This window comes from Catharus ustulatus, chromosome 6 (assembly GCF_009819885.2).
Source record: "Catharus ustulatus isolate bCatUst1 chromosome 6, bCatUst1.pri.v2, whole genome shotgun sequence".
In the NCBI taxonomy this organism is placed as follows: Eukaryota; Metazoa; Chordata; class Aves; order Passeriformes; family Turdidae; genus Catharus; species Catharus ustulatus.
This window is the reverse complement of record NC_046226.1, coordinates 2,657,777-2,671,880: the sequence shown is the minus strand read 5'-3', so window position 1 is coordinate 2,671,880 and position 14,104 is coordinate 2,657,777. Positions and strand designations below refer to the sequence as shown.

Genomic DNA, 14,104 nt, shown 5'->3' with positions numbered 1-14,104 from the left:
CAAATCCAGAGATGCTCCAAGGGCTGGAGCCAGGCTGGGAGAGCTGGGGGTGCTCACCTGGAGAGGAGAAGGCTCCAGAGAGAGCTCAGAGCCCTTCCAGGGACTAAAGGGGCTCCAGGAGAGCTGGAGAGAGACTGGGGACAAGGGATGGAGGGACAGGACACAGGGAATGGCTTCACTGCCAGAGATGGATGGGATGTTGGGAATAATTTGAATTACTGGCTGGGAGGGTGGTGCAGCCCTGGAATAGAATTCCCAGAGAAGCTGTGGCTGCCCCTGGATCCCTGGAAGTGTCCAAGGCCAGGCTGGACATTGGGTTTGGAGCAGCCTGGGACAGTGGAAGTTGTCCCTGCTCATGGCAGGGATGGCACTGGATGAGTTTCAATGTCCCTTCCAACCCAAACCATTCCAGGATTCCATGAAAACAATGGTGAGAGTTGCCCATGTGGCAGATCCAGAGGAATTTCAGGTCTCATTCTGTGTGATCCATGGATAAAATCCCTTCCACAGGTGCAGCATGGTGGCTACTGTGCAGGGTATTTTCCACAGCAGGTGTCAAATCCATGTGGGAGATGTGATTAAAACCCCTCTCAAGTCCCATTAGCTCCAGGAGCATCAGCTTGTCCTGGCTGCAGCTTAATTACATCAATCTGATGATAATTTTATGGGCTGTTTATCTCCTCATTTCAAAGTATAATTTTTCAAGTGTTGTGACCAGAGGCTGGAGGGATTTTTGTTCCATTTTGAACTTTGCTCTGTAATTAAATCCCTGTTGTGGGGTGGAGAGGACTCTACTCCAGTGCACTCCAGAAGACTCATATTTTCCTAAAATTAAAGATTTTGCCTCAGGACAGCAACTGTGTCACCCAGCAAACACATCAGCATTTCTGCTGGACTCGTGATAAATGAAAATAGCTCTGTTTTTAAATGAGGTTTTTTTGTTCCATAATTATCCTGGAAGGAGTGGCTTTGGCATGTTTAAAGGAATCCAGATTTGCAGAGGTCAGTGGGAGCAGTGGGTTCAGTTACACAGATATATGAGTGTTACTTTATATTTATATTTATATTTATATTTATATTTATATTTATTTATATCCAATATGAATAAATGTAAATGAAAATAAATGTATTTATTTTAAGAAAAGTCTTCAGCACCTTCAGTAACTCTCTTGGCTATTGAGGTGTTCAGAGCCAGGAGTTGGGCTTGATGATCCTTATTTATCCCTGCCTTTAATTCAGGATATCTTTTCCTTTTCCTTTTTCCTTTTTCCTTTCCTTTCCCCCATCTCTGAGCTCACCCAGGGCATTCCCAGTTATTATTATTTACATTATTATTAATATTATTTATTGCTGGAAGTCTCTGTTCCTTTGAAGGACTTTTTCCCCTCCTCCAGCTTCCCCAGAGGGGAGTGGATGCAGCCAACACCCAGCTCAGGGCTTGGAGAGCCCTGGATTAAGGTGTTATCAGCAGGAATTTGTCTTTAAAGCTGCTTTAATCAGCTGCCTGCACTCAGTGCTTTTTGTCCACATCTGCATTTTTTCAATTCAGTGTGAAATGTATGTTAATTTTAAAATCCAAAAATTATCCCCCCAAAAAAAAAGTGACCACTTTTATTTAAATTTTCTTGTAAAAACCCATCTGCACCAAACTCAGTGAAAAGGTGGAAAACATGGGGTTAGATTATCAAATACAAAAACATGTAGATTGTCAAACACAAAAACATTTTGTGTAGGTGATCAAATGGAAAAACAACTTTTTGCAAGAGGAAATGCTTGGTTTGTGGGTTGGTTTCAGTCCCTGCACTGTTATCTTGAAGATACATATATTTTATAAGTGTATATATATATAAAAAATATATATTTGTGTGTGTGGCATTTCTGTATGTATGTGTGCATGTATATATGGATATATTTTTATATTCCTTTATTTTGTGTGTTTATCTATAATTATATATGCATATAATTTGATTTTGTCTCTATTTTATATATGCATATAATTTAGTTTTGTCTCTATTTTATATATGCATATATAAATATGGGATTAATGTTTATGTGCATATTTTTAAACATAATATGTCTTAAATATTTTATATATTAGGTATATATATAAGGTGTTTATGGATGTATAGATACATATTCTATATTACAATATAGAATATATATTAGATTATCTATTATATATTATATAATAATATGATATATATAATCTATCTATATATAGCTAGATTATTATATATATTTGTATTTTTTTTAATTATATATATATAAATTTGAGATAATGGAAAAGCATTTTGCCACCTCAGCTTCCTGAGGGATAATCCTGATTAAAGCAGCCCTGGGAATGAGCCAGGGAAAGCAAATTCTGCTCCTGTGGAAAACCCCCCAGTGGGATGGATGGGCTTTGGCTCTGGCAGCTCTTGCTCCAGAGGGGGATGGTCCTGTTGGGTTGTTCCTGTGGGAATGTTGAAGACTTGAACCCATTGCTCTAAAAGCCATCATTTATAATTAAGGAATGAGCTGCAGCCTCTGCTCCAGCTGCTTCCTCTGCCTCTCCAAGGTGGGGAGAATTCCAGGGAAAACAGCACCAGCTGCAAATCCTCTGTTTCCAAAAATCCACCAAAAATCCACCAAAAATCCGTGATCCTACCCAGGCAGGCTTGCAGAATTCCCACTGTACCTCCTCAAGCTTATGCAGCTTTTAATAATCTTTTGTTAACCCCCAGCATTGAGGTGATGGAGGCGTGTGCAGGGTCTGGGCTGCCCTGTGGATTTAATTCTGGATGTGGGGGAGGAAGAGAATCTGGTGCCACCCCAGCAAAGAGTTTCCCAGAGGTGGGAGCCACCCCTGCACTGGGAAAGGGGGAAAAATGAGATTTATTCAGTCCTATCAGGGCTCTGTTGTCCTGAGCAGTGCAGGGGAAGGAGAGCCCATCTGCACCAGGGGATATCCCAAAATAACAAGGAAAATGCGATGTTTACACAGCGCTGGAGGCTTGTGTCCTACTGCTTGTGAGCCAGAGGAGCTGCCAAGTGACAGCACAGCTTCTGCAGGAAGGAGCTTCAATAGCTGCTGCAGCAGGAAAGGGACTTTAAAAAACCATGGATTGGCAGAGGAAGAGTGTTTGGGAGCAGCCAAGTCCTGGGATAAATGGGATAAATGGGATATCAGGCAGGGCTGCCTCGATTTTCTTTGCCCTTCACCCAGATTGAGCCTTGCTGCTTGAATGCTGATTGTACCCAGAATTAAAACACACCCCGTGTGCATCTCAATTCACACTTGCTGCTGCTTGGATTCTAGGTGGGAATTTAGTGGTGGCTGTGGGAATTAAAATCTGCAATTGTAATTCATGCTGGACAAGCAACTGCAGCCAGGCATGGCGTGGATTGAAAGCTGAGGATGCTTCAGGTTTAAAACACTTTATGGAGAGCTCTTCATTCCTTCTCCCACTGTTCTGTCCTCACAGAGGTCCGTGCAGCCATTTGTGTGATTTAAGATGCCTCTCACATTCCCAGCAGTGTCTGAAGGGCTTTCCAAGGGGCACAGCTCCGTGGGTTTTGCTGTATAAAACATCCTGAACATCCCTCACTGCCTCTTGGCACAGTTCTGGGAGGCAGATGGAACACCAGGATCTTCCTGGAAAAATTAAATAAAAAATCACAGCTGGGTTTGCCAGCCCTCCCAGGCTCCAGAGGTTTGGGTTCAGGCTGCAGGGAAAGGAGGGGAAGCAGGGAGCTGGGTTTATTTTTGAGGCTGGGAAGGAAGCGCCGTGCTTCCCTTTCCCGAGGGTGTTGCTGCTGGGGTTGGGCTCCTGGAGCTCCCTGAGCTCAGTCCACACCCCAGCTGATGCTGACAGCTCCAGCTTCCACATCCCTGCTGCCTTCACCTGGGGGATTCCTTGTCTGGAAGGGTGGCAGTGATTTGTGGTGCAGCTCGTGTAATAGAACTCTGGAAGGGTTTGGGTTGGAAGAGAATTCAAACATCTTCCAATATCCCAGGCTGCTCCAAGCCCTGTCCAGCCTGGCCTTGGACACTTCCAGGGATCCAGGGGCAGCCACAGCTTCTCTGGGCACCTCTGCCAGGGCATCACCACCCTCACAGACAAGAATTCCTTCCCAGTATCCCATCCATCCCTGCCCTCTGGCAGTGGGAGCCATTCCCTGTGTCCTGTCCCTCCATCCCCTGTAAATATTCTCTCTCCATCTTTCCTGCAGCTTCCTCAGGCACTGGAAGGCCACAGTTAGGTCAAGTCAAAGCTGCTTTTCTCCAGGCTGAACAAATCCCAATTCTCCCATCTTTTCCTCACAGCAGAGGTGCTCCATCCCTCTGATGATTTTGGTGATTTTGGTGACCCTGCTCTGGCCTCACTCCAGCAGCTCCATGTCCATCCCATCCAGCTCACAAACACCACTGAGATTTGCAACCTCTAGTAAACTTCTAAATCCCAGGTCTGGGGTCTCTAAGGTGAATTTGCAGTGCTTGGAGACTTACCTGAGCTCTGACAAATGAATGGCCAGCTGATAAATTGATAATAGTTGATAAATACAAATTTGTTGAATGTGACGGGTTGATAAATACGAAGTGGCCAGTGAGTGATGGTAGTAGATGGGATGAGCCTGAGCTGAAATATTCAGCCTAGTTGTGAAGCTGTAACCCCAACAAATGAGTAACTCATGAATTGGGACCCTGGTGAGGGTTTCTAAACCTTTGATCAGATTTAACCAGGCTGCTGGCATTCCCTGGCCTGCAGGGATTGCTCCAACAATCCTGGATCCCTTGCAAAACCGTAAAACTCAACCCCCCAAAGCAGCTGCTAAACATTTGCCAGCCTCTTTTATATATAACTACCCCATGGGACAGGCACAGACCTTCCCCTTCCTGCTAGAACCAACATCTCACTGTTAATTGAAAGTGTTAATTGCTCTCAGGCCCAGGGACTTGTTTTTGTTCCGTGGCCTGAATGGTTAATCTGCAGTGTAAACCCAAATCCCCTTCTGTTAGGCACGAATGTTACTGATTCCAAATGCCTTTGGTTTCTTCCTCCCCCTGATTTTTGGTGCCAACTCGTTCAGCTTTCAGTAGGGCAGAAGTTGGACTTCATTACCAGAGTCCATTGTAATGATTTCTTGGATTTTTTTCCTGGTAGACAAGGCTTGTGCAAGTTTGCATGCTTTTCTATATTTGGTTTTGTTTAATTTGATTGTACAAAGCTGTTGAAAAGACCAGCTGAACGTTTCCACTTTCTGCAGTCCTGACTGTGCCATTAAACCAGAAGTTCAAAGGAAAAATCCAGCTCCTGCTGGGTTTTCTCAGTAACCCCAAGATCTGGGTTTGAGATGGGGACAGACAAAAGTTCATTTGTCATTGTGTTCTCATCTCAGTTGAATTCAGAGTGGCTCATGGGGATGATATTCACTGTCACAGGATCATGGAATATCCTGAGCTGGGAGGAGCCATGAGGATCATCCAGTCCAGCTCCTGTACAGGACATCAAGGATCCCAGCATGGTGTTGGTGCTGGAGTGTTTTCCTTGGTCCCTTCAATCCCTTTGGCTTTGTGTCTGCTGGGATTTTACCTAATCCTGCAAATTCTCCACTTCTCTGGAATTGCTCCTGCCTTTCTGGCTGGTTCCCTGTGGTTCCAAAGGATGGAGACAGGAGCTGTTGGAATAAATACCACCTGGTGGTTTTAACAGGGGTTAAACTGGTGTTTCATGATGGAAATCCAGGATCACAGGGGGATCTGGAGCTGAAAACTGAATTATTCTATTACTAAATACATTATTATATTCCCTATCATTCCATTCTCTTTTCCCTGTATGGTGCAAGGGCCTGGCACTGTTACTGGTTTTCAGATGGAAGATGCCCTACAGGAATGGCAGGATTGCCCAGGGTTTATCTTTTGGAGTTATCACTATGCTTTGGCTCCCCAAATGCTTCCCAACCTGGAGGTGACCTCCAAGGACCCCCCTGCTGGAAGGAGATGTGGCTGTTGGGTTTTGTTGTTCCTTTGGGAGGCAACTTTTAGTTTCAGTGGGGAATTTTCAGGGTTTTTTTGTAGAAACTCAAAGTCTTGTTGAATTATCCTTTCAAACCTCCTCCAGGTTCTGTTTTCCATGTGTTCTAAGGTGGTTAGGCTCACCTTTGGATAACACAGGTGTCCTGGGTGGTGGGGAAAAACCCAAGAATTGATAGTTAACCCCAAAAACTGTGCAAAATCCCTGCTGGGGGAGGTGTTGGGACACTCTTGGCTTTGTGTTTTGGGTGGGATCACTGCTGAGCATCATGAGTCTCATCCTCACTCCCCTTGCTTTTATATCCCATCAAAACACTACTGAGCACAAGCAGTTACTTGTACCCAAAAAGGGCTGCTGGGAGTTTTTTTGGATCCATAATTCCTTCTCCTTTTAAAACTTCTTTTGTCCTCTGGAGGCTCACTGCTGTTAACTTAAAATGGCTTCTTTGTTGTAGATGTCAAGAAGGACTGGTCAGATCACGCTCTGTGGTGGGAAAAGAAGAAAACTTGGCTCCTTAAAACCCACTGGACATTGGATAAATATGGGATCCAGGCTGATGCCAAGCTGCAGTTCACCCCTCAGCACAAACTGCTGCGCCTGCAGCTGCCCAACATGAAGTACGTCAAGGTCAAGGTCAACTTCTCTGACAGGGTCTTCAAGGCTGTTTCTGACATCTGCAAAACCTTCAGTAAGTGCTGAAAACTCCTCACCCTGGGCAGCTTCCCAAGTTGGTTTGGTGCACCTGGAAATTGTGATAATTTTTTGTCCTGTAAGTTTGATAAATCCTTGGTGTTTTCTGGTTTTTGAACAGCCTGGAGTCACTTGGACATCAAACAGCTCAGATGTCCATTCTTTTTCCCTTCCACATCTACTCTTTTGTGTGTAAATACTTAAATAACAGTACCAATTGAGCTAAAAAGTTATTAAAAATGGTTTTTTAATGCTGAATTCTCTTCCATAGTAGGGCTGTCCTTGGGTTTGTCACAGGCCAGGCTGTCCCAGCCCTGCTTGATGTTCAGCCTGCTGCTGTTAGGTTGTGATTTTTTTTTTTTTTTCCCCTACAAATTTATGTGCTGGATGAAAAGCAAACCCTGAAATGGGAAATCTGCCAGCCCTGTGGGTTGTCTTCTAGTGGAAAATCATATTAGAGATTAAGTGGTGATGCTTCACTGTAAAACTGTCTGGTGGAGGGAAGGAACCGAGTCTTGCTGTCTCCTCTTCACCCTCATTTCCTGCTGGAGGAGAAGCCCAGGAGAAAAGGAGGAATCATTCCCTACCAGGCAGAATTTTTTTACCCATCTTCACAAATTCCTCATCCTAAAACCTGGTGTTTCTTCCTACCCACCAAAAAAAAAAACAAAACAAAACAATGAAGAGATGGCAGGGAGCTCCATATTGGAATTCTCCTCTCCCTAAAGAGCCTGCAACCCATCCTGAGCTGTAGCAAATCTATTCCTGCTCTCAGAATCAGCTCAGAATCAGCTGAGGTTACTCTTGGCTGACCCAGTTGTTTGAGGAGGCAGGAAGAACTCATCCCTACGTGCAGTGTCCAGCACATCCATGGTTTGGTTGGTATTTTTAGCTGGTTACAGATCTTTGCTGTTCCTTTCCTGTTTTGTTGGGTTGGGTTTTTTTTTTTTTTAAACATAAATATTGGGCAATTTCTCCTTAAAATAGAAAAGGCTTAGCCAGCATTGTGTCTGATTTTGCTTCCCCCACCCCCATGTCCCACTGGCACTGGGGATGTCGTGCTAGACAGGGAGGTCCCAGGCTGATGAATCTGAGCAGTGACTCATGTCAGGAAATTCTGATCTGCTTCATCACAGGACAGGAGATCTGTCACTGATGCTGTCAGAACCTCACATGGGCCTCAAGCAACTTTTTCTTCCAACTGCAGAGGTTTTGGTGGATTTATGACCAAAGCAGCAGAATAATCCTGATTTTTAAAGGTTTGGGAGGGGGAAAAGCCCTGGGGTAGCAGAGGTTGGAGCTCTGAGCAGGCAGCAGGGACACATCCATCAAGGGTGGTGCTGATTTGTCTTCTGCAGCATCTGAAATGAAGTTCCTGATTTTGGGGAAAGCAGGGCTTTTACTGGAAATTTCACTTTCTTTAAGTGACTCTCAGCAGCCTGAGCTGCTTGAGGACAGACACAAACTGCAGTGATTAAGTTGTTTAGCCCTCCCAGTTGTGTTTATTGGGAGCCAGATGTTCAGCAGAGCTACTGGGAAGATGATACATGAGCTTGGCATCAGCTTGAGGGAAGAGGGATTGGGATGTGGGGATGCAAAATGCTGGAGTTGGAGGGGCTGGGATGTTCTTCCCAGGACCACAGAGGTATAAATAAAAATTATGTACAAATACATTTTATGTAAGTGTTAAAATGCCACTGTAGATGTAGAAATACCACTGTTTTATCTAATGTATTTAACATTTATATATTTAATCTACCTAATATAAAATCATGTATTATACATGAATATAAAAACCTATATGTTATAAATATATATATTACATATTAGGAGTAAAATTTTGGGCTGTGAGGATGGCCCAGAGAAGCTGTGGCTGCCCCTGGATCCCTGGGAATGTCCAGGCTGGACAGAGCTTGGAGCAACCTGGGATATTGAAAGGTGTCCTTGCCCATGGCAGGGGTTGGAATGGGATGATGTTTAAGGTCCCTCCTAACCCAGACTATTCTGTGATTTTGTGATTTTCCCCTCCCCAGTTGTGTTTATCCTGCCCAATTTTTCTCCTTGACTTTTCCCTGCCTTCCTCAGCATCCCTGCACAGCTTGGCTGCAGAGAGCTCTCTTATCCCATTTTAATCAAGCTAATTGTCTCTCCAAGGAAAACTGAGCAGATATTTCAAGGTGGAAGGGAAGTGCTCCCAGCAGAGTCTTTGTCTCTGAAATCCCTTAATTTCTGGGCTTCAGGACAGAACTGTACCTGGGAGTTGCTCAAATTTTGGCTGTACCTGTTTGCTGTTGTTACCCCTGGATCATTTCATTATACACATCAGTAACTCCTGCACAAAGCACCATCAGAGAGTAATTGAAGTAATTCCTGATGTTCTCTAGCTGGTTGTATTTATAAAATCCTTGCTACACAAGCAGGAACAGCCATGGATGAATTATTTAGGGCTGCCCTTTGCTTCTGTTCCCTTTAAATTGTTATCCAGAGGTGTCACCCTTGCAGAGTGTGGTTGATTTTGAAAGAGAAGTCTCTGTTCTTGTGCAGAGGGAAATTATTCCAAAGGGCAGCTCCCCAGGGCTCCCAGGAGGTGTCTGTGGGAAGATGCTGGAGCCACTTGCACACCCCTCACTTTCCTGGAGGTCGTGTGAAGCCGGAAAAAAACCCAATCCCATTCCCAGTGGCTGGATTGAACCCCTGCATTCCCACACAGCCATTCAGGAGGGTTAGAGGCAGGGATTGAATTAAAAAACCCCAATCTCATTCCCAGTGGCTGGGTTGAACCCCTGCATTCCCACACAGCCATTCAGGAGGGTTCAAGGCAGGGATTGAATTTAAAAAAACCCAATCTCATTCCCAGTGCAGCCCCTGCATTCCCACACAGCCATTCAGGAGGGTTCAAGGCAGGGATTGAATTAAAAAAACCCAATCTCATTCCCAGTGCAGCCCCTCTATTCCCACACAGCCATTCTGGAGGGTTCAAGGCAGGGATTGACCCCGGCACACACGAGGAGAGGAGTGGGCAGTGCATGGGATGGGCAGCCCTCATCCAAAGGGTGGCCTGGAATCCTGCCCAGGAGCAGCTGCTGGCAGGCAGCTCCAGCCTGAAGGGCCAGCTTTGATCTGCAATTAAAGACCAGAGAAAGAGAAAGTAAAACTTCACTTTTTTTTTTTTTTTTTCCTTTTATTTTTTCTCTTTGCGCTTCCCGCCTGGCCAGCAGTGGGACAGGGACTGGGATGGAATGATGGGATTCTCATGTGTGCCTCCCTGCTCTCATCATCCCACTGGGAGATAATTCCACCCAGAAAACTGCCCAGCAGATACCCAACTGCAATTTGGTAGCACTTTCTTGGTGGGAGTGGGAATATCCTCATTGGAAAGTGGGATTTGGGAAGGTGGCAGATGCTCACCCATCATCCACAAATGGAATGTGGTGATGTGGAAAGATTGCCTGAAATTTTTCTTTACCCAGACCTGGGCAGTCTCTTCTGGACCTGACAAGGACCAATCAGTGTTTGATTTTTAATAACAATCCTCTTTTCCTGTGGGAATAGGAAGGAATTATTGGCTGTGAGGGCAGTGAGGCACAGAGAAGCTGTGGCTGCCCCTGGATCCCTGGAATTTCCAAGGACAGAGCTTGGAGCAGCCTGGAACAGTGGAAGGTGATGATCTGGATGAACTGGATGATCTTTAAGGTTCCTCCCAACCCAAACCATTCTGGGATTCTGGGATGGCTTCCCTTGATTCCAGCCTTGCAGCTGTTCATGCCTTAAGCTGCTTCCTTCCAGCATTCTGCCTGTATTTTTTTCCATGTATCCCAGGAGCTCCAAGGGACTCCAGGCAGGCTCTGCTGCTGCTCTGTGGGCACTTGGGACAGGAAAAGCAAACAGCAAGATGCAAGTGTGAGAGTTTTTTCCCAGGCCTCAGCATTTCCTGCCCCAGCAATGCTCCTTCTCCTGGGGACACGACTTGTGTTGGAGCTGCAGGGTGAGGGGACAGGCTGTGACACAGAAAAGCTCCCATCCTTCTCCTCTTCTCCTGGCTGTGAAGATTTGGGACCTCTGAGGAGAGGAGCAGGGAAAACTCTGGTTGATGTTCATGGGAGCACAGAGGGGACAGCCCAGTGCCAGAGCTGGGAGGAGGCAGCTCTGGGAGGAAACACTCCAAAATTCATGACCAACATCTCCCTACCCACCCTGAGGCTGTGTAAGACACAAATTCCCTTCAGGCTCTTTTATTTCCCCAGAGCCTGGTGGAGCCTCACACCCAGCTCCTGCCTCATAATCCGTGTGAATTAGTCACCTGTTTTGGAAAACCGAGTCCTGTGCCCAGCTGTGGCAGTTTCCATGCCCACATCCCATCCTGCTCTGGCCCCCAGCTCCCCTTCTTGCACATTTTAGGGTGGTGTGATCCTGAGCAGCTTCTGGGGCTGAGGATGCACAGTCCCATGAGGGTGATCCCAAAATCAAGGAGGTTTCCCAGACTCAGTGAGTGATGGGAGGTGACAGCCCAGCCTTCCCTCCAGCCACCAAATGCAACCTGAGCCCAGCTGGCAGTGGCATTTGGTGACAGTGGCATTTGGGAGTGGCAGGATGCCAGCCCAGCCCAGCCCAGGGAAGCAGACACTGTCCCAGTGCTGAATGTGACCCTACCTTTTTTTTTTTTCCCTTTCCAAACACTCCCTGCTCCAGGACAGAACGTCCTCTGACTCCTGAAGTATTTGCAATATTTCCACGCCCTCCGTTGCCAAAAAGGCTTCTATAAAAAGCCACTGTTTGTTGCTTTTTGGGGGTTTTTTGTTTTTGTTTTTGTTTTGGTTTTTTTTACACAAGTGAAACCCTTTGGTGGACAATGTGTGGCGTTCCCAGGGCTCTGTGACAGGCATGAGGAACTGCATCCCTCCCACTTGCTTTCCAGGAGGCAAAGCTGCCTGGAGTTCGTGGAATCACAGAATATCCACAAGGATCATCAAATCCAACTCCTGGCGCTGCACAGGACAAGAATCCCACAATCCCTGGCTACTGCAAACCTCCTAAAGTTTCTTTTCTTCTTTCACATCCTACTGGTAAATAAAGGAGTCTCTAAAATTCCCTAAAATCATGGAGTCCTGGTAGATGCACATGAGCATCTCAGGGGGAATTTGGAGGAATTTCTTCATGGAAAGGGTGGTCAGGTTGGCAGGGGATGCCCAGGGAGGTTTGGAGTCCCCATCCCTAGAGGTGTCCAGGGAATGTCTGGATGATCCACTCTGCTCTGGGCTGGGGACAAGGTGGGGATAAATATAAATCACAGGCTGGACATGATGCTCCTGGATGTCTTTTCCAATCTAAGTGCCCCTGGGATCTCGGGATGCAGGCTGAGGATGCTCAGGAGCACCAGGAGGATGCTCAGGGATGACACAGCGAGGCAGAGACGTAAAACACCGAGGATGGATTTGCTGCCTTTCCCTGCCATGAGCAGAGAGGTTTGGCAGTGGCACAGCTATTTCTAAATATGTCCAGGGAATGGGTGTGGAAGGAAATCTTTCCCATTTTCGAGAGCTGGCCAAATTGCAACGTCCTCAGCTTTTTCAAGTGCAGGGCCCGAGTGCCGGCTGCCAGCGGCGGCGTTTTCCCCTTTTATTGCCTGCCCGTGCTCAGCTGTCGTCAGGAGCCAGACCAGCCCCAGGAGCTGGGATCAGGGAAATAACCAGATTTCATTACAAAGTGTCTGAGATGGAAAAAAAAAAAAAAAATCCTCCCCACTCTCCCCCCCTGTCCCCACCCCAGTCGTGTTCTGCGTGTGGAGGAGCAGCAGGTTTGATGTCACCCTGTGAGTCAGTGAATTTTTTCATCCTTACTCTGCTGTTGACTGAGACCCTTTAAATAGAATTCCATCCTGAAGACATTAGGACATGCTGGCCAAGCCAGTGCTGCTGCCTTCCTTGGAAATAGTTGGGTTGCTCTTTGATGCAGAGGGAAGGGTGTAAGTGGGTTGTTTTTCTCTAGTTTGTGGGATTCAATTAATGGAGTTTAATTGGGCTGGAGCTGCAGTTCAGCCACTTCAGGGGCAAGGCTTGTAGTGCTGCCTGTGCTCCAAGAGGGAGCCTGGGGATTTCGTCCCACTTATGGAAAAAAACATCCAAACATTCGAGTGTTTGTTGACTCTGCCTCTCCAATGGCTCTTTTTATTGGCCTTGCAGTAATGCTTGGCTCCATCACCACTGCTGCATCCTCCTCCTCCTTTTCCTTCTCCTCCTGGATCTCTCTGGGCTGCTGGTGCCCAATTTCAGCTCTGGGAGCCGCTGGCACAAACATTCACACCACTCCAAACCCCACTGACCCCATTTTGGGGTGGTTTTTGCACATCATTGCTCCCTTGGCAAATCCATAAGTCAACAGGCACTTGGATTTTCCACCCACAATTTGAGAAGGCTCCAGCAAAACCTCTGCCAGGGTCAGCCCCAGCTGATTCCACACCCAGAGCAGTCCTTGGGTATCTCCAGAGGCTTTGTGGGATGTCCTGAGAGAGCTGCAGGGCCCCAGGCAGTGAGTGGAGAGCTTGGCTTTTGCCCAGATAAATATTTAAGTTCCTGGGCATCTGAAGAACCCATAATAAAATGTACTGAATGTACAAAGCCGGTAAACTGTGCTGGGGGATGAGGACCTGCTCAGTCAGATACTGCCCAGTGTCCAGCACAACCACAGCCTTATCTGCAGGCACTCCTCAAGTTATGAAAGTCCTTTTTTAGTTTCTTTTTGAGTTTTTTTTTTTTCTTTTTCCTCTGGTCTGTTTTGCAGAACTTTATCTCGAGAGAATTTATGTTGCAGATAAGGCAGATGCTTCATTCTGTAAACTTACTGTGTGAAAAACCATCCACAGAATTCACTCATTCCAAAAAAAAAATAAAACAACAACCTTTATTTTTGGTTTTATGTCTGAAATGGAAGAAGAATGAGGTTTGAGGGCTCATTTTTCTGAGACTGGTCAGAGTGATGTACAAAGGCTGTAATTTTTGTGAGTCACTGGTTGAAGGGAGCAGTGATGGAGTGCAGAGAAATCTCACTTCCCAGAGATATCCCAGTTTCCTGAAGGAGGGTGGCTGGATCAGCATTAAAGAGAGGATTTCCCCTCAGTGCTGTCTGTGCTACAAATAAATTTATGGAGTTTTTATGTTCAAGAATTAAGGAGGTGAATGAGCCCTCTGGCCTTTAGGGGAGCCAGAAAGGGGGAAGGAAATTGGGTGCCAGAAGCTCCTTTGAAACATTAATTTCCTTTCTACATCAAAATTTTCTTTGTATCTCTTATTCTGATCTGTATTTATGAGAACTGAATACTGAAAGCAGTGTGATTTCCCATAATTTCAGTTTTTGGGAAAGTTGGTCCATACTCAGCCCTTCCAGTCAATGATGTCATGTTCTAT

The 14,104-nt window shown here is 46.0% G+C and overlaps 1 protein-coding gene across 4 annotated transcripts in view; it reads left to right on the top strand.

The window, feature by feature from the left end:
• The window catches only part of FERMT2 (FERM domain containing kindlin 2), a 46,480-nt gene that overhangs the window by 9,853 nt on the left and 22,523 nt on the right, over positions 1-14,104 (top strand). For all 4 annotated transcript variants that reach the window (XM_033063263.2, XM_033063262.1, XM_033063261.1 and 1 more), the window contains exon 2: positions 6,469-6,702. In XM_033063263.2, the coding sequence (XP_032919154.1) occupies positions 6,469-6,702 (234 nt within the window). The remainder of the gene's footprint in view (positions 1-6,468; positions 6,703-14,104) is intronic.